Here is a 25908-nt window from a genome sequence, read left to right as displayed (position 1 = left end):
CAACAACACCTTAGCGCATAGTAAACTCAATAAATCTTAGTTGAATTTAAGTGAACATAGACTATACTGTGACAGAACCAATGTTTTCTGGAATTTGTAGCTCTAGTGCCTGGCACTGTGCCATGCATAGTTCCTCAAAAAATAGATTCAAATGCTACTTTTTACTGAGAGTAATTATCAACTGACTTGAAAATCTCTCCTCTTTTTTAATCAAAAGGGTACCATTTAGTAATATATTACAGTGTATTAGTGTAATACACTATAGATTATAGTTGATTTGAGTACGTGAATTTGATAAGCAAAAGAATAACACTGACTTTCTTTGTGACTAGGATAATGCAAACAGAGTTTTAAAATACTATGTTTAAGAGAGCATTCTAAAAAAAATTAAGTGCATTGAGGTCTAGAAAACTTACATCAAACTCCTTGGTAAGAGCAGGATCAGGTTGATGATGCATAGAAAGTAGTTCTTTTGTAATAATCTGAAGATTTGAAGGTGAGCTATCAGCCAGCATTACAAGGACTTCGTAGGCTGCCAATCGGCTATTCACTGTACTACATCTAAAAACAAACGACACAAGTCAATTTCAACAGTGAATAATTTAGTTAAGTCGCTCATTAAACTGAATCAACATTTGAAATGAAAATATAAGAGCTGCAATTCCTAAAACAGGGTTAAGTCAGGTCTGATGGCACAACCTAGTAATCTAGTGGGAGGAGCTTACTTAACCAAGGAAGAGACCATGAATACAGGAGGGATGATTATGGTTCAGAGCTAAGTATCTTCTTGGCCTGATGATAAAGTAGCAAATCTTTCAATTATGACTCCAGATTAGTATCTAAGGGATGGATCAGCAAGAATAGAGAGTCTGAAAACTTTACCACAAACACAACATGGAAATAACTATCTTTCAATTAAAGTAGGTAGAAAGAAAGGTTTTTGTAGTTACTGCTCCGAAATTCAAATATCTACATGGCAGAAAGCTATACAAATCAGAATAGATGCCCATAAACATTTGCTGTGCACCTGCAGATAAAAAATTCTTCAAGGACACTAACCAACTTTCTATCTATGAAAATGTGGAGACAGAAATAGTTTGCCAAGTCAACTTGTTTAAAGTGACAATGAGAGATAACCAGCAAGCATTATGCAGGAAACCGAAGGCTTCTTTGCTGCTCACCTTTAGCAGAAATCATTTAGGGCATGGACAGTAATTTCTCACAGTCACCTAAGCCAACCTTGCATTTGTTAGGAGATCACAGGTTAGGAAGGATACACAGAAAAGAGGACATCCAACCTTTGAGAGAAACACTCATGGAGTGGAGTGTGGGAGATGTGTTTAAGAGGGGGTTGAAGGGCATGGAGATCAGAACTGCATCAGGCACTGAGGACAAGAGCCATGGAGCTGGCGCTGTCCTTTGCTTCTTACCTGCATTTCTGGCTTGCAAGGGACAGGTAAAGAATGAATAGAAGGTACCATATATACAGGTTAAACGTCAAGAAGTTCTTTTGTTGGTATGATATAAGAATAGCATTACTTGTGAAAAGACTTTCTGTGTATTTTAAATCTCTTTCTGGCTTTCGTGTTTAGGTGGGAAAAGGCTGGGAGTCACTGTGATAAATGAACACCGTTCAGTACACTGGATGAAACAAAATGTTTCCTTTTCTATTCAAGGCACTGTATATGAGTAAAAAAAAACACAACTCCTCGTTGACGGATGTATTACTTTTAATAATTACAAATGGAAGAATTCATGAAAAAAATTTCAGTAAAACTGCTGAAAATTTATTTTCTCTGTTCACTGAAAACTGAAATACTCACGTGTTTCTACTGCTTTAATAAAAGACTCCCGCAGAGCTAGCACCAAATCTTCCAGAACAAGACTGGGGCAGAGGTAAGGATGGGAGTGACAGTGTGAGGGACACCCCAAGAGTTTTAATGAAGGTTTATTACTTAAAACAGATTTTGCTAATAAGGAATCTCTAGATAGAGAAATATTCACACATGGTAAGATACCTCTTAAGATTCCATAAAATACTGCTTATTATGCCTTGCCCATTTCAATAACCACTGAAATTGTATGGGAATTTTTTTCACTGGTTAAATACCAAATCCTCAGTTCCTTCAGGATTACTCAATTAACTCTGGTTTTCGTGAGAAAAGAATGAGGTTACGTTAGGTTCAGAGTAAATAAGATGGCAGCTTGTAGCTGCCTCTTCCTATTTCCAAGAGTACAAACATCACCCACGAAGGGTCAACATTACAAAAGATCTTTCAACTTTCTACCCATAAAAACTAATATAAAATTTGACTCTAAAATTACCACCGTAATAAATCACTAGCAGTTTTAATGATAAGGACACAGTCAATGCTCAGCAAATCACAAGGTTCATGCACTAAAGCACCTATGCTTTTCTCCTAGCAGAAAGAAACCCTCAAGACTCAGAGCCTGTTTATCTTTACTGCGGAAGCAATTCTTACAACCTCCGTTTCTCCTGGAATTTGTTACTGACCAAGTTAACCACATTATTACTTATTCTTCCATCTTGATGATAGTAATAGTACCAGCTCAGCAATCACTATGTGCCAGGCAGGCTTTATCCTAAGCCCCCTTACATGCATTTCTTTATACAGTGGATAATGTCTTACAAGCTACACACACTCACACAATGGAAGACAAACTCCAAGTTAAGAAAATCTTTTTTGGACTAAAGTTTCGAATTAGAATTTTTACCAAAACTGAACACAACGTGCATTTTCCATACTTTGGATGAAAGTCCTGTTGACTGATGGCGGCACTGCCAGCTGGAGAATGACTATTTAAAATAATTCTAGAAGCTCGGAAAAGGAAGTCATCTAATAATGGTTTAATGAGTGATGAACCTGGAATAGAGCATAATATTCATGTTGAGGATGAACACATATTTTAATTCAAAGATCTTGTCTTGCACTTTCATATCAGAGCAGCAAAGGCACCTGAGGCCACCCAAAGGCAAGGCATTCAATTTAACTTGACGCTCATTTTTTGAGCTTTGAGCTCATTTTTTGAGCTTTGAGCTCATTTTTTGAGCTCTTTTTGACGCTCATTTTTTGAGCTCTGGCAAAGATCTGTGGGGCAGAGGAGTGGGGATGGGTGGGAGAGTCGGGACAGGATGCAAAGATAGACAAGCGAAGGAACCTTTCTTTATGAGCTTAAAATAGAGTGAAAGGAGTTAAGCTTTCACTTTAGAAACACAAATGCCAAGAACATCACAAGGCAGACGGTTTGAGTGAATAATTAACTTTTACTTTGGGCATAGGGGAATCCAAATAAAAGTTTTTAAAACTTTAAAAATCTTCAGGTAAAAATGATGTGCCCAGGCTTCCCAGCTGGCGCAGTGGTTGAGAGTCCTCCTGCCAATGCAGGGGACGCGGGTTCGCGCCCCGGTCTGGGAAGATCCCACATGCCGCGGAGTGGCTGGGCCCGTGAGCCATGGCCGCGCGGCCTCTGGGGCCAGAAAAAAAAAAAAAAAAAAAAAGAAAACACACCAAAAAAAAAAAAAAAAAAAAAAAAAAAAAAAAAAAAAAACTGATGTGCCCATCTCACCCTGGTTTAGAATCACTCTTTTCTATGTATCCCCAATAGCCAAGATTTTTATAGAACTCAGTTTGTGTGATAAAAGTGATAATTAACATTTTGATTTGTCTTCTGAATATAATTTATAATACCAAATATGGTTTTACAAATTATATGTGTATCCCACCATCCAGGGGTGGTGGTTGGGGGCTGCCTCTCCAGACAAGAATTATCCTTAAAAGAGGTAAGACATACAACGGGCTGTATTTATAAAGTATGTAACAGGAAAAAGAGAAGACAAAAACCTACTTTGATTTATAATTTTTATTTGTTGCTAAGTTATGTGAGCCAACTATTTTGAACGCTATAAAATTCTCTATATGGTTTAATGACACAGATAAAATACACCTTAAATTTGTTAGCCACTAAAATTCCAGACAATACCCTACTGTCTGAGGGTCAATTTTCTATGGAACATTTAGCACCTATCTTATTTTCCCAATTTCACACAACACTATGGCAATAACTGAGAAATGAGGTACTCTATCACATGATAAGATGAAGTAATAATTACCAAGCATTTCCTTTTCTGCCCCACAGAGTGAAAGAAGGGTCTTGATGAGCCGTAAGTGTCCTGCCAATAAGATGTTATCTGCTTCACTGGTCTCACATTCAGCTGTGCGATTAGGTTCAAAGTTATCCAGCCAAGTAATCTCATCTTCGAGCATGGTAGCTGGGCTGATTCTTAACTGCTCCATTTCTGAAGCTAAGATGGAAAAACAAAACAAAACGACCTCTCATCCTGAAGAAAGAAGGATTTCTTTTCATGGAGTCAAAATCCTGAATTAAAGTAAGCAGAGACAAGTCTCAATCTTCTACTTCACAGATTTAAAAAAACTGTCACTAATGAACAGCAGCTGCCCACAGGACTATGAAGGCTCAACACGTTCTTTCCTTCCCTCCCTCCCTCCCTCTGTCACAAATCACACGGTACTGAGTGCCTCCTCTGTGCAGGTCACGGTGCTGACGCTGGGGGTACAAGATGAAAGGGACACTCCTTGTTCTGAAGAAGCTCCTGTTTGGTGGTGTTAGCAGATGTCCCAGGGAAGAAACCCTTCTAGAGAAGGAAGGGGTCGAGGGGTGAGAGGAGAGCCATCACTCCCACCGTGTTACCTATGCCAAGGGAGTGGGGAGCCCTGTGAGGGAGAGAGGGGTCCGCAGCGCAGCAGCAGAATCCATGTTTCCAGATGATGGGCCAACCTCCAGAGAACCACTCTTTTGTATTATGTATTCCACTTTCCCCTCCAAAAGGATTGAAAACAAGATTCCATGTTGGAAGCGGGGCTTAGGGAGGAGAGCAGGAATAATCATGCTCTCTTCCCACTGCACTGCAGGCACAGGCAGGCAAGGCCCCACAGAGTGAGGTGGAAAGGGATACTTCAGGCGACACTGTGCATCCTTGTTTCCTCATTTATGAAATGGGGCTAACGCCTACGCTGCAGCGTGCTGTGTATACAGTGTCTAGTATAGGCACTGGCATACAGAAAATGCTCCAAAAATGGCAAATATTGCTTGTTTCAAGACATATTCCCTCCCTGCCCTCAACATCCCATTAAGGGATCTTGGATCCCTTACTTATGGCTCACTGGCACAGCAAACGCCGACACTAATAACTTGTTCATGCATTCTGAGGATGTATGTGTCTCATACAGCTCATGAGTCCAGTTCTCAAGCAGCAAAGCAGAATACCCTCTCGAAGTCCAAGCCAGAGAACAAACCTTCGCTGGCTGCTGCCCAACTTAACACTGAAAGCCTAGTTGAAAAATGCAGTACTAGGCTAGGCTGTTAGATGGACATGTGGTCCATCCACTTCTCTAGATAGTACAGGTCTTATCCCTGATTCAAGACACATAGACTATATCATCTCAGGCTCCAACAAAACCAATTTCACTGCCCTGCTCAGAGCACCACGTCCTCAGCTTTTGAGAGACACTTATGAAACCCAGGAAGGCATCTGCCTTAGAGATGCTGCTGAGGCTTCTTAGTCACTCTGTCTTTATGTGTCCATTACATGAAGACCTTTGTGTGAAGTTTCTTTTAGGTTTGAGTGCTGGAGAAAAGATCTGTTTCTTTTGAGAAGCCATTCTGTTCTTCCTCTAGGGTACTGAGAACAAACAAACAAATGAGGTTTCCTTTTTACCTTGGTCCTCCTCAAAACCTCATTCTGACTGTGTGGGGCTTTTCAGCCTGCACATACACAAGGTATTTTTTTTTTTTTACCTCCTGGTCTTGACATTCTTTTCCAATTAACATTTTTGTTGATCCCGACTTTCATTTTATTTATTTCCTATAGGCAGAAGCAAATCTTTCCTATAAACTTTGTGTAAAGAACAAGGAATAAACTAACGAACTCTTGACTGGAACAACTGAAATTTGCATAGAGGACTCCAACAAACCTTTGCATTATATAAGAGTAAGTACAGATGATTAAAATCTAAACACTCTAACAAAAGAGTTTGTAACAATGATATTGCAAACACCTAACACTAAACAATTACCTGACTTCTATCACTCACTTCTAGTACTATCAACATATCTCAGCAGATTCCCTCTTTCCTTCAAACCTTCAAAACTGTCAGAATTGACTATAACGGAAAGACTCTTCTTAATAGTTCTGTATCAGTGTAATTAAAATATGAGCCTTTGACAATTTTTAAAATCAACAAATCTTCTAACACATTAATGGTTGGGTATATAATAGCAGAAGAAATAACTGGTACATGGGTTTACATGCTATTTCCAAGAAAATAAAATTCAACTTCAAACAATAATTTTAATGTTATTTATATCTGAGATACATTAAGTCAGATTTAGAAATGTCTGTCTTTCTTTTCTAGTCCTTCCCAACCCCTCCCCCAACATAAATCAAAGTTAGACATCTACTTACTTGTCAGATCATCTAATAATTGGCACCTCAGATCAAAATACTCCATGCACTGGGATAACAGTCTAAAAAACAGATTTCAGTTATTAAAAAAAGGCTGATTTGAGAATAAAAAAATATTTTCCTTGTAAGAATAAGTTCATAGAACAACGGAATAAGAGAATTTTCCTAAGCATAAAATAACTACATCAATTCAACTTCAGTATTTTAGCAAGACACACACTAGTGATTTTACTTATACAGATACAGTATAGGAATAATAATGTAAAGAGAGAAAACTTACTAAATCTATCACATTACATAATGATGTACACACTGACTGCATACGTAATGCATTGATTAATTTGTTCAAATATCAACTGATACACACTAAGCACCTACTATATGCTTGGAACTGTTTTAGGGGAACAGTGAACAAAGGAGACAGACAACAGATGAAAAATACATACATATGTCAATTGGTGATAAGTGCTAAGAAGCAAAATAAAGTGGATAAAATAAGAAAAAGGTAAATTCTTTTATCTAGGATGATCAATGAAGCTTTTTCTGCAATTACAGAAGTGAAGAGCACAGGTTTTAAAGTCAGGCGGACCTTACTTTTAATCCTGGCTCCACTACTTACAGCTGGGTGTCCAGGGACAATTTATTTCAGTTGTCTCAGTTTTCTGATTTCTAAAATGCTTACTAGAGCATTAGAAATAAATGTGCACACATATACACAAACATAAAGGGCTCAAGAATGCACTAATGATGAGACTACATAATGAACCAAGAACTACGATTGTTAAAAAAGTGGGGATAATAAAACTGCCATACTCATTTGGCCATTGTGAGGATTAAATGATAAATGTATGCAAAGAATTTAGCATACTGTGTGGCACATAATCAGCCCGTGATAACTGCAATTATCATCACTACTATTATTATGGGGAAATATGTACCAAACTTGGGCATTAAAAAGTTGTGAAATGCAATTTTCAAATTATAAAAACACATAATTAAAAGACCCAATATTGTGTAAAATTAAATGCTTTACATTCAAGAGCTTCTCTGAGAGTGTATGTTAAAAAATTCATTTAATGCTTTCTGTTTCTTTCCCAAAGTTTAGAGGAACTTAATAACAAATCAAACTGTTAATGGTTAGTTATGTTAAATAATCTGACTCTTACAACAAGTAGAAGCACAACAGCTTACTACTTAAAAAATGGCTTACACATTTAAACTAAAGAATCACTGATCTAACTAGTTAATAAAAGGATTATCTGATTTTAGGAAACTTTAGCTAGGAAAAATTGGAATACTAAAGTAAAAAATGTACAAGGGCAAAAAAAGAAGTTTCTATAACTTTTAATCCACATGCCTTTATCAGGGAAAAATCATTCCCTGAAATTCTGGCTTTACATCACTAAAGACTTACTTTTCATGACCAGAAATACACAGCTAATGTCTATCTAATTTAGGTTAAATCTTAATGGTCAACTGCAGGTTTGCAAGTTTTAGTTAAACTAATTGTAAGTTTTAGTTAAATTTTTAAGTTTTATAAATCACTCACAATGATCTCATCTCAGAAACAAAAGTCTTAACTTCTTTGTTATTTATAAATTTATAACATTAAAATAGGCTAGATGCTTCAAAATAATATTTAAGTTGAGACTTAGACATGTGGGCCAGGAACCTCCATATATGAGAGTGTGTGAGAACATAATCAAGGTTGAAACAAACATTTAATCCTGAAATGAAGACTTGCAAACTGATAATATAACTCAGTTCAAAAAAATTCTGAAGATTATATAACTTACAATTAGAAAATATAGGTATTTAAAAAAAAAGTCAGGGACAGATTGGAGAACAAATCACAAGGAAAATTAGAAAAGATCTTGTGACAAATAAAAATGAAAACACAACATACCAAAAGTTATGGGATGTAGCTTTTGAAAACAGTGCTACTAGGGAAGTTTATTCCTGTATGTGCTTACATTAAAAAGGAAGAATGATCTCAAATCAACAACCTAATTTTACACCTTAAGGAACTAGGAAAAGAAGAACAAATCAAATCTAAAGCTAGTAGAAGGAAGAAAATATTAAGAATTAGAGTGAAGATAAATAGAGAATAGGTAAACGATACACAAAATCTACAAAAGCAAAAGCTGGTTCTTCAAAAAGATTAACAAAATGACTCAAAAAAAGAGAGAAGACTCAAATAAATAAAATCAGAAATGAGTGAGGACACTACTACCAATTTATAAGATAGTATATGAGCAAGTGTACACCAAACAAATTGGATATCCCAGACGAAATGGACAAATTCCTAGAAACATAACACTTTGGAAGACTACATCAGGAAGAAATAGTGATTGCTTGCTATCACTAGCAAGAAGATTGAATCAATCAAAAACCTCCCAACAAAGAAAAGCCCTGGACCAGATGGCTTCACTGGTGAGTATTACCCAACAGTTAAAGAAGAATCAATACCAACCCTTCTCAAACTCTTTCCAAAAAACTGAAGAGGAGGGTACACTTCCAGCAAACCTAACTCAACAGTACATTTAAAGGATTTAACACCATGAACAAGTGAGACTGATACCTGGAATGCAAGGATGATTTAAAATATGAAAATCAATCAATGAATATACTACATTAACAGAATGAAGGAGAAAAACCCATGATCACCTCAACTGACATAGGTAAAAAAAATTGACAAAATTTAATGCCCTTTCATGATAAAACACTAAACAAACCAGGAGAGTAAGAAAACTACCTCAATCCAATAAAGGCCATATATGAAAGCCCCACAGATACTATCATGCTCAATGGTGAAAGACTGGAAGCTTTCCCCCACAATCAGGAACAAGGATGCCTACTTTCACTACTTCTATTTAACATAGTATTAAAAGTTCTAAGCAGAGCAATTAGGTAAGAATAAGAAATAAAAGACATCTAAATTGGAAAGACAGAAATAAAATGATCTGTTTGCAGATGACATGATTTTATATATGGAAAACCCTAAAGAGTTCACCAAAAAAACTGTTACAATAAATGAATTCAGCAAAGTTACAAAGATAAAAAATCTGTACATAAAAATCAGTTTCATTTCTACATACTAACAATGAACAAAGAATATGAAAAAAGAAAGACAACAATTCCACTTATAATAGCAACAAAAAGAATAAAATACTTAGGAATCAACTAAACCAAGGGAGCAAAAGACTTGTACAGTGAAAACTACAAACAATGCTGAAAGAAATGAAAGAAGGCTTAAATAAATCTAAAGATATCTTATGCTTGTGGATCAGAAGACTAAATCTTGTTAAGATGCCAATATCCAAAATGATCTACAGATTCAATGCAATCTCCATTAAAATATCAATGATGTCTTTCACAGAAACAGAAAAACCCATCCTGAAATTCATATGGAATCTCAAGGGGACCCCCAAAGAGCCAAAACAATTCTGAGAGAGAAGAACAAAATTGGAGGACTCACACTTCCTGACCTCAAGCTTACGACAATGCTACAGCAATCAAAACAGGGAGGTACTGGCATAAAGCCAGACATATAGATCAAGGAATAGGAATAAAGAGCTCAGAAATAAACATGTATGCATGCATCTATGTATGTGTGTAAATATATAATATATATATATATTTTTTTTTTCAAATGATTTTCAACAGAAATGTCAAAACCATTCAGTGGGGAAAGGATAGTCTTCAAAAAAATGGTGCTGAGATAACTGTATATCCACATGGAAAAGAATAAAGTTGGACCCTTACTTCACATCATACACAAAACAACTCAAAGTGGACCAAAAACCTAAATCTCACAGCTAAACCAATAAAACCCTGAAAAAAACCAGGGGAGAAACTTCCTGACATTGGATCTGTCAGTGATTTCTTGGATATGACACCAAAAGCCCAGGCAACAAGATAAAACAGAGAAACTGGACTTCATTAAAATTAAATACTTTTTGCACATCACAGGACACTATCAAGGGAGTGAAAGAAATCCCACAGAATGGGAGAAAATGTTCACAAATCATGTATATGATAAGGGATTAATATCCAAAATATATAAAGAACAACAAAAAACAGACAACCTAACTTAAAAATGAGGAAATGGGGGACTTCCCTGGTGGTCCAGTGGTAAAGAATCCGTCTTCCAATGCAGGGGATGCAGGTTTGATTCCTGGTCAGGGAATTAAGATCCCACATGCCACAGGGCAACTAAGCCCACGTGCCATGAACTACAGAGCCCACGCGCTCTGGAGCCTGCGTGCCACAACTAGGAAGAGAAAACCCGCATGCCACAACTAGAGAGAAGCCTGCGCACCACAACGAAAGATCCCGCATGCTGCAACTAAGACCCAATGCAGCCAAAAACTAAATAAAATAAAAATAAATTAAAAAAAAAATGAGGAAAAGACTTGAATAGACATTTCTCCAAAGAAGATATACAAATGGCCAAATAAGCACAATGACATACTCAAAATCACTAATCATTAGGGAAATGCAAATCAAAACCCTGAGATGCACATCACACCCATCAGGATAGTTAGTCACAAAAGCGAACAGAAAACAAGTGTTGGCAAGGATGTGGAGAATATGCAACCCTTACACATTGCTGGTGGGAATGTAAGATGGTACAGCCACTGTGGAAACAGTATGGTGGCTCCTCAGAAAAGTCAAGCATACAATTGCCATATGACCCAGCATTGCTACTTCTGGGCATATACCCCAAAAAACTGAAAGCAGGACTCAAATTGATATTTGTATACTCATGTTCACAGTGGCATTATTCATACTAGCTAAAAGGTGGAAACCAAATGTCCATCTATGGGTGAATGGATAAACAAAGCATGATATATACATACATTCAGTCTAAATAGAAATGAAATCCTGACCCGTGCTGTAACATGGATGAACCCTGAAAATATTATGTTACGTGAAATAACATAGACACAAAGGACAAATATTGTATGATTCCACTTTTACGAGGTACCTAGAATAGTCGAATTCATAGAGACAACGTAGAATGGTGGTTGCCAGTGCCTTGAGGGAGGAGGGAAATGAATGGGGAGTTACTGTTTAATGGGAACAGAGTTTCAGTTTGGGATGACAAAGAAGTTCTGGATATGGACAGTGGTGATGATTGCACAATAATGTGTATGTACTTAATGTCACTAAGTTAGACCCCAAAATGGTTAAAACGCTAAATTTTATGTTATGCATATTTAGACACAGTAAAAAAAAAAATCTAGCAAATCTGAAAAAAAAAAAATCATCTCCATGATTGTCTTTGAACTATCTCTCTTCATTTCCTTTGTCCATTTTTCTATTTGGCTATTGGTCTTTTGTGGTTTATAACAACTCTTCACATATATTAGCAAAATTGGCCTTCTATCTGTCATATACGTTATAAATCTATTTATTCAGTTTAACTGACTTTTGACTCTACGGCATTTTAATTTTTATGGCGTTAACTTTATCAGTCTTTTAACTAATGGCTTCTTACTGGGTACACAGTCTCAGTTTAGGATGCTAAAGAAGTGTTGGAGATGGATGGAGATGGTTGCACAAAATTGTAAATACACTTAATGCCACTGAGTTGTACACTTAAAAATGGTAAAAATGGTAAACATTCCGTTATGTATATGTTACCACACTAAAAAAAAAAAAAGCCCAAGTTTGGATGCTTATATGTTAGGGGTTTAGAGTAGCTCTAACGTTTCTTCCCTCTAAGGGCTCTAATTTGTAAAGCATATACATATTGATCTCACAAATCTCTGTGGCACCTTCTAAGCCCCAGAGCAAGGGCTCGCTGGTAAAGCTGAATTAGAGAAACTGGCTTAAACCTGAGGTCAGTGTGGGATCTCTGATCTCCCAGCCTGGGCCTACACTGGGGCACCCCTGCATGCAGGCTTGCCTAAGGAGACAAGATGGGGCAGGCAGAATGGATTTACTCAAGTCATTCTCTGAGCCTGGACCTCAAGCCTTCTGCCATGCCCAGGCATGTATAAAACCAAGAAAGCAAGCTAGAAGGATACCCTAGTACCTCTAGACATGGAGTTATGAAGCAGGCTGAGCTAAGAAAGTGAGGTACAAGTGGACATGCGCAGTGCGACCTTTACACAGTGATCTGGCTTGAATCATGCAGCTTCTCAACCACCAAGTGAGTCCTCTTTCTCTCTGGGGTAGGGGGACCAAGAGGAGTGGAGGTGGGAGTTGGGGTGCTTGAGAGGAAGAAAGCCTGGTAATGTTTCTTCTAACTCTTCTGTCCTGAATGGGGAGAAAACCTGAAATGCCCTCTTTCAGGGTACAAATGTTGGAAGAGGAAAGGAGAAAGTCCTTCATCTCAATCATGCACTGTTGACTCTGGGGGAGCAGTACACAAATCATTATTCTCTTTCTGTATGACGTGAACTTTTTCATCTTTACGTACCTCTGATTGACTCCTCGCATAATACTAGTTGGGGACCAGAGAGGCAGCTGAGCAGTGAGAATCACACCTAGGAGAAACTGATTTGGCTTTTGCACATCTGGATGGGCCGAAGTATCTGTCTGACTAAGAGTATACAGTTGATCACAGGCAACACGGCGAATCTGAAATTACATTTTTAGTGGCAAAGGAAGTACATCAACCAACACTTACAGACTGCTTAAAAAGTTATTTTCTTCCAAAGTCCACCTGTGAAGGATGCTGTAAGGGTTTGAGTATTTCAATCTTTAATGGTAAAGTTTACATTGAATAAACTAGGGCTAATTTAAAACAAGTGTAGTCTGGGAACTAATTTCCCAAATTATTCTAGTACTGTACTCTCAGCAATAGGTTTATAATTTAATGTAAAATGAAAATAAGGAAAAAACTCTTCTGCAAGTGCCTCAAAGTTAACTTTCAAGGTCATATACAAAAATGAGGATTATAAAATCTAATGAAAGTTCATGGCTTGAGGTTGGGTCTTTCTTGATTTTGACCAACTTGTTGATGCTTAATGCTAGCTGCCTTGGCCAGCTATGAATACTGAACACTGGCTGTAAGATTTTTTTAATAAACAAACACAAGTTAATCATAGCACTAGTCTCTTGACTTTCAGTGAAATATGGAACAGAAAGGAGGGCAACAGTACAAATGGTCACTTCGCTTTCAGAGGGCTCTGCAGCCTCTTTGTCTGATTCCCCGAGAGGACTAAACACCATCCCTTCTATACTCCCCACCATGTCACAGGTATCCAGAGAGCCCACGCAGAACAGGACCAAAGGGGCCTTTTATAAAGTAAAAAATCCTTACCTCAGCACTTGGTGATCCAAGTAGAATATCAATGATAAAATCAGCAACACAGGGCAAGTTATAGAAAGATGCTAATAATAAGAATAAAGATAATGGGAGCAGGGGAGGAAAATAAGTTAGGAAATGCATTTTCAAAATTTCAAAAATTTTGAATAATTTCTTAAGCTTAACTATCTTAGAAATCATCTCTTCTTCCACACAGAATCAAATTCAGTGCCTCCACAGCTGCACCCACGTCTCTGAGTCTATCCCACGAGAGCCCAAGGTGCTCAAAAGCAGGACTGCGTCTTGGTCATCTTCACACCCGGACATTTTTCATGATGCCGTGTGCACACCAGTTACAGAATAAATGTCTTGCCTTGATAAAACTGTCAATACTTGTGAACTATAAAATGTACCCCACAATAAACTTACAAATGATAAAAAAGCTTGAAGTTATAATTTTTTCATCTTGATTTGAAAATATCTCTATAATTAAACGATTGCAGGAAAATGGAACTAAAAGTATGGTATACGCTCAAAAGCATTTCATAATGAATTACTTTCATATATAAGCCTTTAAAAGCATTTCTGCTCAAAGTAAATCATTTCTGATATTACTGAACCGTCCCATAAACATCTAACTTTTTCTATATGTTTATCTTGACATCTTATATGATGAGTTTGGATGTTATACTAAATACATAATGATCACCAATTCTATGAACAGGCAGTCTGAATCAGTAGTAATAGTGAAGAATAGGGCTCTGATGTGTTGGTATAATTTTTTAAAGTGGAGTTGTTAAGACCTCATCCCTGAATAAGTATTTATTGAGGGCCTACTACACATCACACAGTGTTTGCGTGCTAAGGATTCAGTAGGGAACAAAATGAACAGAGGTCTCTGTTCTTAACGGAGCTTACCATCTAGTTGGGGAGGGGATAATGACCATAAACACAGTAAGCAGAGAAATTATATTGTATGCTATAAAGTGACAAGAGATATAGAAAAATAATAAAGAGTTTAGGTGATGGTGGGTGAGAGAAGGGTTGCAATTTCTTTAAAAAAGGCAGAGGAAGAACATACCAGGAATTGGGAACAGGCAGTGCAAGGGCCCCGAGGCAGGAATGTGCCTGAGTGTCAGGGAACAGCCAGGAAGCCAGGGTGGCTGAAGCACGGTGCGTGAGGGGAGAGCGGGAGAAGGTGAAGGCACACAGGTGTCACGGGGGTGGATGGTGTCAGGCCTTAGGAAAGACCTGGCTTTCACTCAGTGTGAACCGAGAGGCCACTGCAAGGTTTTAAACAGAGGAGTGATACAATCTGACTTACAGTTTAGAAGGTCCATTCTGGTTACTGTGTGGAGAATAAACTGCAAGGGTAGAAGCAGGGAGATTAGTCAGGGCACTACTGCTATAATCCAAGTAAGAGATGATGACAGGTCAGAGGGTGCTAACAGTGAAGGTGGTCTAAGGGTTGGAATCTAGATAGAATTTGAAGAAGGATGTACTGACAGATTAGAAGGGTGTGAAAAAAAGGAATCAAGGATGTCTCCAAGAATAAAACTGCTATCAATTCAGATGGGAAATCTCTTGGGCGGTATAGGCCAGACCAGTAGTTCAGTTCTGGACATGTTAAGTTTGGGAAGTCTATCTGATATCTAAGTGGAGAAGTCAGGGGAGCGGTCCAGGTCGTAGAGTCAAATTTAAGTGTTATCAGCACATAGAGGGAATTTAAGGCTGTGAACGTGGATGTGATTATGTGGCGAGAATGAGTGCAGACAGAGACGAGGGACTGAGCCCTGTGGTGTCTAATGTTAAAAGTATGATTAGCAACAGCCCTAGTTTGCCAAAACCAACAATAAAGACAAAAGGGCAAATCTTAAGTTTCATGATTTTTGATACTGGAGTCATTATCAGTTTAGGAATTGATATATAATTCTACTTCTATAGTTTATGACATACAACTTTGGGTTGTTTTAATTCCTCCACTAGAAGGTAAGCTCCTGGAGAGCAGACATACTGCCCTGTAACATCTACTGTGGAACCCTGTATATAGAAGGTGCTCAATAAATACTTGTTCAGAATTTAAGTACTCTAGCACTATTCTTACCTATTCCACATGCCAACTTTCCCCTTTGCCATTTCTATTAACATGACCTTATCTATGAAGGGACAGAAATAATTCCTAACAGAAACCTGGCCTTTTACTAAAAGAGTAAGCCTCCTGCATACCCAGTTGTTGGCTCCGAAGCTGCAAGCAAGTAACAAGAAGAGACAAAGCCTCTCCAGCAATCAGGGAGTCTTTGGTGGACACGGACTGTTGTCGCACACAGATGCCTGCGTGCAGGGCTACCGGGTCCCCTTCACTTCCAGAGCTGCAATTGCTTCCTGGAAACAGGCAAGCAGAAGGTTACTATGGATCCCACAGGACCCTGGAGATTATAATATCCTTTAATGAGTCCCATAATCCTCAAGTGAAAGTAAAGAGTTCAAGAAGACACTTTAGGCTAAGAAACAAGACAGACTTAGTCACTTGATTTGAACCTCATTGCTTTGTACTTAAAACACATTTGGAACCATTAAAAAATATGTTTATGAGGCAAAACTAGTTTCGGGTGACAGAAGTAAGAACATTGCAATTTTGGAGGCATGTGGGAGTCCTGGGATATTAGAAATGTTCCTTATCTTGATTTAGATGGGTTACACAGATGTAAAAACCCTAAAAATCCTACATATTTGGCATTTCTGCCCTTTACTGTGTGTATGTCATACAGTTTATACATCCACACACATAGATTGAGCAGGGATACCAAATGAAGCTGAGAAATAAAGCTATTTATAAAGGCCTAACAGAAAATAACAGGCCAACCCAAGAAAATGATTTTTCCAGGTAAAAATTCGAGATGAATTTTTATTACAGTCACAATTATTGGCCTCCCTACACTTCTACACTCAGCAAGCTAAAACTCTGCTTGGTCTCTCTATATTCTGTATTTATAACCTTTTTTCTCTTAGTACGACATACATAAATGAAGTGTGCACACGCATACATGCACATTTGAGTGTGCACAAATCGCGTGTCCAGCTTGATGTTCAGAAACATTTAGATTTAGCTCACGCTCAAGAACAAGGGACGGGCTTCCCTGGTGGCGCAGTGGTTGGGAGTCCGCCTGCCGATGCAGGGGACACGGGTTTGTGCCCCGGTCCAGGGGGATCCCATGTGCCGCGGAGCGGCTGGGCCCGTGAGCCGTGGCCGCTGGGCCTGCGCGTCCGGAGCCTGTGCTCCGCGGCGGGAGAGGCCACAGCGGTGAGAGGCCTGCGTGCCACACAAAAAAAAAAACAAACAAGAGAAAAGGCTTTCTCCTTTCTGTGACTCTGAACAACCTATACAAAGATGATTCTTACAGCTACTCCCTGCCCAATATTCTGATTACTTTATCCTTTTTAATCAGTACCTGAACTGCTGAGCCTGTTTCGAATTCCAGCAGGAAACAGAGAATTACTTTCTTTAATTGGCTGGCTACTCCCAACGAGGTCAAGCCGTCCTGCAGCTGCAGCCCATGACAATCTCATGAAACAAGCCACAGTAGACGTGAAATCACTGACTTCCATTGTCTAAGGAAGTGAAGAGTGTTGTGAGAAAAGGTAGTACTTGAACACATCCCGCTGACTTCAATAACCTCCCCCCGTCTCAGTTTTGAGACTCGTTTCCTTCTAAGATCATCCACAAGATAGTCTTTTCCCTGCTTCCATACTGTTCAAAGACTTTCACTACCCCTCTGCTACTTGTAATACAGAGACTCTACTCTCCATGTTCTGGCTTCAAATTACCCATCACCAACTTTGTTTTCATAGTTTCCCCTCTTCCACATTCTGCGTTTTGGCCTATGTGAACCACTGTGTGACCACCCACACAGGCTCTGGCTTTCTAACTGCTCACGCCCTCCCTTTTGCTTGAACAACTATCCCCTCTCCAAGCTAATCTCTGTATATCGAATCCCTACTATTCTTGAAGGCCTAGCTCAAATGCCACCTCCTACATAAAATCATCCGTGACAGCCACACATGAAGATAATTTATTCCACCTCCTCTCATGGCCTGTAGAATGCTTTGCCTTTGTAGTTCTCTTATAACATCTGATAGCTTCTACCTGAATTACAGTTATTTCTGCACTAGTGATCTCTTTCTTACTCACCATAAGCTTCTTGAAGGCAATATTCACGTCAGTAATTTTTATATCTGCATACCACCACCAGCGCCTTCTAAACAGGAAGTACTTAATATTTCTTGAATACACCAATCACTTACTTGTATTGCAACTCGAGCAGCAGGGATGATTTCCTCAACCCTAATGGAAGACCTGTCAGACACTGACAGCTGTCGGTAGGATGACTTTTCTGGGGTACCACATAAGGACATCTGCCTGCTTGTCTGCCGGCTGACATTTCGGAACGGGCGAGAAGTAAGTGCTTCTATGCCGTCTTTGGTGAGGTCTTCCTCTAATAATGTCGGCAATGTTTGCCCCACAAGTAAAAATCTTAAAAGGAAACAAAAAGCTAGGCTTAGTCAAGGTCATTTCATACTATTTTAAAGGACGGGATTTGGAAGAAAAAGTCAAGAATTGCCTTCTGAGACTAACACAACATATTTACATACCTTGCAAGTTGTAGGCAGATGGAATAAACTCCCTGCCTTGTTTCATAGTCTACTTCTGATGGGATGGAATCCCTCTGCATGACATTTACAACCAAACTTCAAAGAAAAGAAAAAAAAAAAGGCAGATATTAAAGACTTCTATTTCTTTTATAGGAAATCTTCTGTAAGTAATTTGATTGTTTATAAACATTATCAGTTACTTAAAATTTCTACAAGATCTTTACCTATAAATGGATCATACATATTCCTATTACAATTATTTCCTATAGTACATATAAACCTCCTGGTCCATTTAGAATTAGACTCCTTCCTTAGCCAAAAAGATAACCAACACAGAGTGTTTGGGTGGTTCTCCTTCTCACTAACTGGTTTCGAGTGCACCGATCAACTGCTATCTTGGTACTAGTACAACTGTCAATTCAAAAATATGTTCAGAATTGGTGTATTCCACAAAGCTTGTTTTTCATATCCACTACCACCTATATTGCTGCAAAAGCTTCCCAACTGTTCTTCCTGATTCTACTCTTGATGTTTCACCACCAAAATCTATTCTCAAAAGATCAACCAGAGTGATCCTTTAAAAATGGAGGTCACCATGGAACTGCTCTGCACAAAATCCTCCCATGGCTTCCTATTTCCTTCATAGTAGCTTGTAAGATCCTGCATAACCGGACCTCTGGTATCTCTGTGACCTCATGCTTCCTACCCTGCCCCCTCACTTGGCCCCAACCACACTAGACCCCTGCCGGCCTCGCAGGCACCAGGTTCGCCCACACAGGGGCTCGCACTGGATGCTCCTCCGGACAGCTTTCCCCCGTATCTCCAGGTCTTGCTCCCTCCCGTCCTTCAGGTCTTTGTAAAATGTCACCCCATCAGTGAAGCTTTCCCGGATCACCCCACTGGATATCAAACCCTCTCCATCCACTCTTTCTTGTCTTATTTTTCTCTACAGCTCTTATCACCACCTGACATACACTTTTACTTCTTCGTTTATTGTCTGTCTTCTGTTCCAGACTGTAAGCTTCATGAGGACATGGATTTTTGTTTCATCTACTCACTGCTCTGTTCCCAGTGCTTAGAACAATGCAGGCGCGTACGTTAACTGACATTCAAAAATAAGCCAGAAGTAAAATGCCTTAATTAGCACAGCTCTGTAACTGGCTGAGTGATCTGAAATGAGTTTAAACCTTCTAGTTCCACTTCTCTGTTTCCCACCCCCTTTATCTCCTCAAGGTCTCACCCAACTTCTCTTCCCCTGAAGGCCTCCAGACAGGAATTCCTTCAGCTACCCTCTGTTCAAACGTCAAGTGGGTCTTCACTCCTTCCTCCCCCAGGGGAAATGGCATGCCTACTTCTTTCTGGAGCAAATCTCCTTCCAACTGCAGTGGAACTTAGCCCCATCGGTTGATCATCCCCCTTTCTTTTATCTTTATTCTTTTCTTTTTCATCGGCCCCTTTTAGTCAGCCTACAATGAGAATCAAGTCTTCTACAAATTAAAATCAAAACAGAAGAGCAAACTTTCCCCTCAGTTATTCTACCCTTCAAACTCCTGTCACCTCCGTTTTCTCACTCAACATAAAGCAGAGATTTGTACTTACTGATTCTGCTTCCCATCCTTACACTTGCCACGCAACACTTGGCCAGCTGCTTATGCCCTGAGGCTTTACTTACACACTGATGTCTCCCTGAACCTCTAGTGCCATTCTCCACTTCTCTCGAGAGCATCATGTCCAAACCATCCTCTTCACATGACTCACAGGGACCTCGTGTGCAATCAAATTCTTGACTTTCTCACTTTCCTCCATCTGGTTCCATATTTATTTCCCATATGGGTTAAAGAGTCACCATTCACTCACTCTTCCAAGCTAGAAATCACAGGCCATTTTATAAATGTTCCTACCCTATATCTAGTCATAAAGACTTGCCTATTTCACCTTATTCCTTCTACCACACTGTCCCATATTTAGAAACGGTCACCTCTCCTCTGGAACAGTCAAAGTTCTATAGTTCTCCCTGCCTGCAGCCTCTCCCTCCCACTTCTATCCATCTTCTCCACTGTAGCCAGAGTAACTGTTCTAGGTAACTCCTGGGTTAGAAACCTCCTGTTTTTCCATGGTCTTCAAGATAAAGCTGAAATTCCTCAATGTGACCCTCTTTACATATTTCTCTCCTTTATCCTTTGCTCTAGCCTCACTAGGCAACTGTACTTCCCAAAACAGTCCATGATGCTTTCACTCATCCCCACCCCACCTCTGGCTTAGAGTGAGTGCCCTTTTCCCCTTATTTACCTAGGGAATGGCGACTCATCGCTCAATTCCTAGCTCAAATGTCACTTTCTGGGAAGCATTTCCTACTCTTATGATCCTAAGCAAATCTAACCATTTAACCACTGCTTTCTTCCCCACCCCACAAAGCACTTTTTATAAGCCTCTGTTTTGATACTTATGATAACTGTTTGTTATTCTTTATTAAACCATGAGGCTCTCAAAGGCAGGGATAGTATCTGTGCACCCCCACCACTAATGCCTTGCACAACATAGATTACCGACAATTAGATTCACCTTATCTCAAACTGATGTGGGAATGAACAGAAACAGTAAGCCTTCTCTCCTCTACTCGAGAATTTCCCTCACTACCAGAGAGGAAAGAGACATGCTTCTGTCAGTTTTCCAAATAATCAAAAGTCATAAAATGAGTTAAAATATTCCAAAGACTAAAACAACACTCCTTATTATAACTGTCATAATGCTTCACATAATGCCTTGTAAGAATAAGCAAGGCTTGGCAGGAGAAATTAACTAAAATAACCAGATTCGTTTTCTGCAATTCATGTAACATAATATCGAAACTCTAACCTCAAACCTCCTGCTTTGAGGAAGTTCTCACAAAAGGATTTTGCACAGTTTCTTGCCATGTCATCATCAGCTGTTGGCATGAGTTTGGAGCTTAGAACCTTGGAAAAAGATAAGCACAATTAATCATCCCAACATTTCCAGTTGAAATTACTCCTTTATACTAAGTAAAACAATCAGACAATTTGAGTCAGAATCTCTTTAAATGCTACTGTTCTTTTTACCCTCAGTAGTGTAAGGAGGCTGATGTTTCACAAATAAAATAATCACATTTTCCAAGTTCCATTTACTTAGCATGAAAAACCTTTCTGTTTTTAAGAGAGCTGGTGTATTCTTCTTTTTATGAAACCAGCAAATGTGAAGGTCTCAGGCTCCCAGACTTAGATAAGAGCAGGTAACATTATGTGTTATGCTGATATGTTCTAGAAAAAGTATATAAACTAAAGTCTTACAAAACAGCCCATTTATTATAAATGCTGGATGAGTTGCCAGATAATGATTCTAACTCCTATTTACTGAGCACCTATCTACAAAGTACTAGGCATAAGGTGAGGTACTTAACATGCATTCTCTCTTAATCTCACTATGCACAGCACAGGTATTTTACTCTACAGGTAAAAGACTGAGACCTGAGAGGTTAAGTGACCTCCCACCCGAGGTCACATAGTTAGAATTCAAGTCCAGATGTGCCTCACTCTAATACCCATGCCCCTTTTATGACACTGCAATACCCACCTAAAGGAAAGCTCACCTAAATATTCTGGTATAGTAGAGAATTATTTCACATAACTAATCATACTGTGGTATGAGACGACGAATCTAGCTCACATTCTAGTTTTACCACCAACTAGCTGAAAGATCTCAGATATGTAATTTTCCTTTTTTGCCTCAGGTTTCTCATACGGTAAATGAGGACAATAATTACCTTTATCGGAGGACTGTTTGTAAGTAGGATAACACAAGCTTAAGGTGCTTTAGTACAAGCTCTGGCACAAAACAATTGCCCAGTAAACAACTGCTTATTTAGTAATGATTTAAAAAAAAATTTTAAAGCTCATTGCTGCAGTTTCCCCAAGGTTTTAATCTAGATGTAATTCAAGATCCTTTTCTATTCAAAAAAATCTGCTTCTATGAACCTATTAGTTTTACGAGCTTAGATTTTTAATGTGGTATTTTTGTTTAAAGATGCTTTCTTCCTAAGCTGCCCTTTGGGAAACAGCCTCACCAGCCTCAGATCACAAGCATCACACAAGGAGAATGGGAACCCTCTGCTATCCTAACCCCTCCTGAATGTCAACAGCCACATGCACATACTCCCCATGTTTAATGGACAATTTAGTGAAGATGGAAGGTTTCTCCAAAGGAATGGGTATTTGGAATATCCACTTTGAATTTTCCTAGTGGGCAAACATAAGTTAAAGATCGAAATGCAAGGACATTAACCTTGCAGGTAATAGTAAAAATAAGTGCTCTGGGAGTGTTAGGTTTTCTACATTTTTTATGTCAAGCAAAAGAAAACCTATCAGAGGAATTTCCAGTTAATCAGAAGTCCTAAAATTATACCGGAGATAATTTATATAACCCTTTGGCTCTAAGATAATGCAATCTAGATAGCCAATGACAAGCTAGACCCACTGTTGGGTCATTCTGTTTCTCTGGGTGCTCTCAAATATGGGTGTTAAAATTTATACCTTAACTTTCTGAGACAATCATTCAAAAGCAAATGACAAATCTGGCAGTAATTGTAAGATGTCAATTTCATAAGCTTGAGTTAGCCAAAAATATCTAGGTAATTTTCTGTTTTAGAATATTGTATGTATTTTTAAATGTCTGCAAGAAATAAGGACATGTTTTATTTTTAAAATATTTGCTAGATATTTTCTCCTTTTGAACCCAACAAATGTTTTCACAAGAATGATTATTTTAAGGCAAATATGAAATGTTAACACAGCTCCACCATATAAATAAGTGAAACATAAAAATGAATGAATGTAATTTTATACTCCAAATTAGACTGTCAGATGAAATAAAACTCGGAAAAGATGCCCAAGCAGGTACCTTCCTACCAATTATGACCTATGTTGTGATTCAAAACCTACTGAAGATAAATGGTAATTTGATGATTAAGGTTGCTTAGGCACTGATCTGGATTCCTTAATAAATAACTGACTGGATAGAACATATTAGGGCAAAGCAAAATCATTCAGGGCTCTATTTTCTCCAGATCTTAAGTGGCCTGAGGGTCTAGCCCCTCACCCTCTAAGAGTGGGCCACTCTCCACACTGCTTTGTTACTGCTTTCATTTCATGACTCAGCCTATCCAGCCTCCCCTATGTCTTACTCATAAGATCTTGGAGCAATTATCTTGTCCTTTCAACTCTGACCCTTTAAATACCACAATGACTTGTAGACAGTAAACAGTTAGTAAATGTTTACTGAACTACATCTACTAGTTTAAAGCTACTACTGGGAAGAAGGGTAATAAAAATATTCTTTTAAAATTCTTTTAATTCTTTTTTTTAACCTTGAAATAATAATGTTAATGTGACTCCTGACAAACTCCTTATAAAGCTTCATTAATGGCCACAAATTACAACAGCTTTTTTAAAAAGTTAGGATGCATTTAATAACAAGAAGGCTGAGGATTAGGAACTGATGTTATACAGACTTGCAAAACTTCCAGAGGAAGATAATGACACATTTTAATACCTAACGCTTCCTATTTATTTATTTACATGCTATTTTGCAAGTATAACAATGCACACAGGTATAAACTGAAAAAGAAAACTGAGCATGTTCAAAGTCCAAAACAACAAAATACTTCAATTTATATTCTATTTTTTACTTTTTAAAACTAATTTTTCTTAACAAACCATTCAATAATAATAGAAACCTATTTACTTATTTCTGATATCTGAAAGCATGAACCTTTAGGCCAAAATGAATCTGTTAAAATGAAATAAAAAGAAATGAGGTTTCTTACTTCTAAGTTGTAGAGCACTCTGAAGGTGGACATTCCTGGAGCGAAAGATCGAAACAGACTTTCTAAAATTGAACTGGCGCTTGGCTGATGCTGCTGCTTGGAAGAGAGGGATGGAGATTTTGAAGACTGAGCACTTGTTTCAGACAGCAATGTTTTCTAAGTTTAACAGAAAGAAAAAAGGAATATACAGCTCAAAAGCACAAATTAAAGAGAAGCAGATATCACTACACACTCTAATGTTTTTTCCAACTTTAATATAATCAAATCAATGAAATTTTCTAAAAATTAACCTCAAAGCCACATCACTCTAATTATTAACAAAGCACTGAACTCCATCACACAGACAGTAAATGCTCAACAGCATTCCAATCCTACAGGAATGCTTCTGGGATTGTATTCTAAGCAACACTAGTGGGGTCATCCTAATTTGTTTCCCTGTTTTTAAAATTCGTACCACTAGGAGACTTCTCTGGTGGTCCAGTGGTTAAGACTCTGTGCTCCCAATGCAGGGGGCATGGGTTTGATCCCTGGCTGGGGAACTAAGATCCCACACACCGCAACTAAGCTTGCGTGCCGCAACTACTGAGCCCATGCACTCTAGAGCCCTCGCGCCGCAACTAGGAAAGCCCACATGCTGCAGTGAAGAGCCCTCGCAGCCAAAATAAAATAAATTAATTAATTTAAATAAATAAATAAATAAATAAAATTTGTACCACCAAACATTGATAATTAAATTATAAGATCGCAGTGTAGTAGTTTTGATAATTTTTTAAGTTAGTATGAGTAATATAGTTTTTAATTACATTAGTTCTCTTCTTCCTCAAATTAATATATAAGGTACACGTGACATGATTATGAGCTCATCTAAACTATAATCACTGAAATACAAAATTCATAACTTAGTTCTAACAGCTTTGATCTAAATGAATTTATTCTGAGAACACAAACAATATTATAGATAAAACACAATTTCATTATATATATATACACAACTCTTAAGGAACAAGATTCTAAACATTAAACAAAAGGAACTTTAAATATCAACTGTGAAAATATTAAATGATAACCCATTTACGCAGGCAACTCAAACATATGCAACAACCACATTCAGAGAGGCATCATAACAGAAGAAAAATATCTCAACTCAATCAGAACTAGAGTCTGACCCTAGTCAAAACCGTTCATCACTCTGCACTTGGGTTTCCTAATATAAAACGTGAAGGAGGTGGAAGCAGATGATACTAAAGGCTCTTCCAGTTCTAAAATTTGATATCATTATTTACAGCAAAGGTATTTTTCTAAAGAAAAAAAAAAAAACTGTTATGGGAAAGATGATATCATATGACCTTAATGTGATGTCATGCTGTATTTTCACTGAATCATGATATAAAATTTCCATGCCTGTTAAATAACTATCCAAGATACTCATACCTTTCTTCCTAAAGAATCAAGTTGATCAAGGGCTTCCTGAATGGCTGGATCAGTGGGTATCAAGAGCAGAAGCTTTCGTACTCGTAGAGTTATCCTGAAATTTTTCAAATATTAATTTTTTTCACACAAACCACAGTTTCAATAACAAAGTCACTTAGTATGGGATGTGAAGTAATATACATTTCAAGTGAACATTTACTGGGTTCCCTAACTTTAATACCTTTC

The 25908-nt window shown here is 38.2% G+C and overlaps 1 protein-coding gene across 6 annotated transcripts in view; it reads right to left on the bottom strand.

Moving 5' to 3' along the window:
- The window catches only part of USP24 (ubiquitin specific peptidase 24), a 148155-nt gene that overhangs the window by 38523 nt on the left and 83724 nt on the right, over positions 1-25908 (bottom strand). For 4 of the 6 annotated variants that reach the window (XM_027108404.1, XM_027108408.1, XM_027108403.1 and 1 more), the window contains exons 30-42: positions 25684-25777; positions 24253-24408; positions 21273-21370; positions 18417-18512; positions 18069-18297; positions 17216-17375; positions 15993-16148; positions 13782-13852; positions 12936-13096; positions 6506-6567; positions 4133-4324; positions 2768-2885; positions 417-561 (exon numbers count right to left, since the gene is read on the bottom strand). In XM_027108404.1, coding sequence (XP_026964205.1) covers positions 417-561; positions 2768-2885; positions 4133-4324; positions 6506-6567; positions 12936-13096; positions 13782-13852; positions 15993-16148; positions 17216-17375; positions 18069-18297; positions 18417-18512; positions 21273-21370; positions 24253-24408; positions 25684-25777 — 1738 coding nt within the window. The remainder of the gene's footprint in view (positions 1-416; positions 562-2767; positions 2886-4132; positions 4325-6505; positions 6568-12935; positions 13097-13781; positions 13853-15992; positions 16149-17215; positions 17376-18068; positions 18298-18416; positions 18513-21272; positions 21371-24252; positions 24409-25683; positions 25778-25908) is intronic. The other 2 variants (XM_027108406.1, XM_027108407.1) reach the window with 2 other exon arrangements.

Source organism: Aethalodelphis obliquidens, unplaced genomic scaffold (assembly GCF_003676395.1).
Source record: "Aethalodelphis obliquidens isolate GAN/ISIS:26980383/991018 unplaced genomic scaffold, ASM367639v1 scaffold9, whole genome shotgun sequence".
Lineage (NCBI taxonomy): Eukaryota > Metazoa > Chordata > Mammalia > Artiodactyla > Delphinidae > Aethalodelphis > Aethalodelphis obliquidens.
This window is presented reverse-complemented; position numbering and strand designations above follow the sequence as displayed.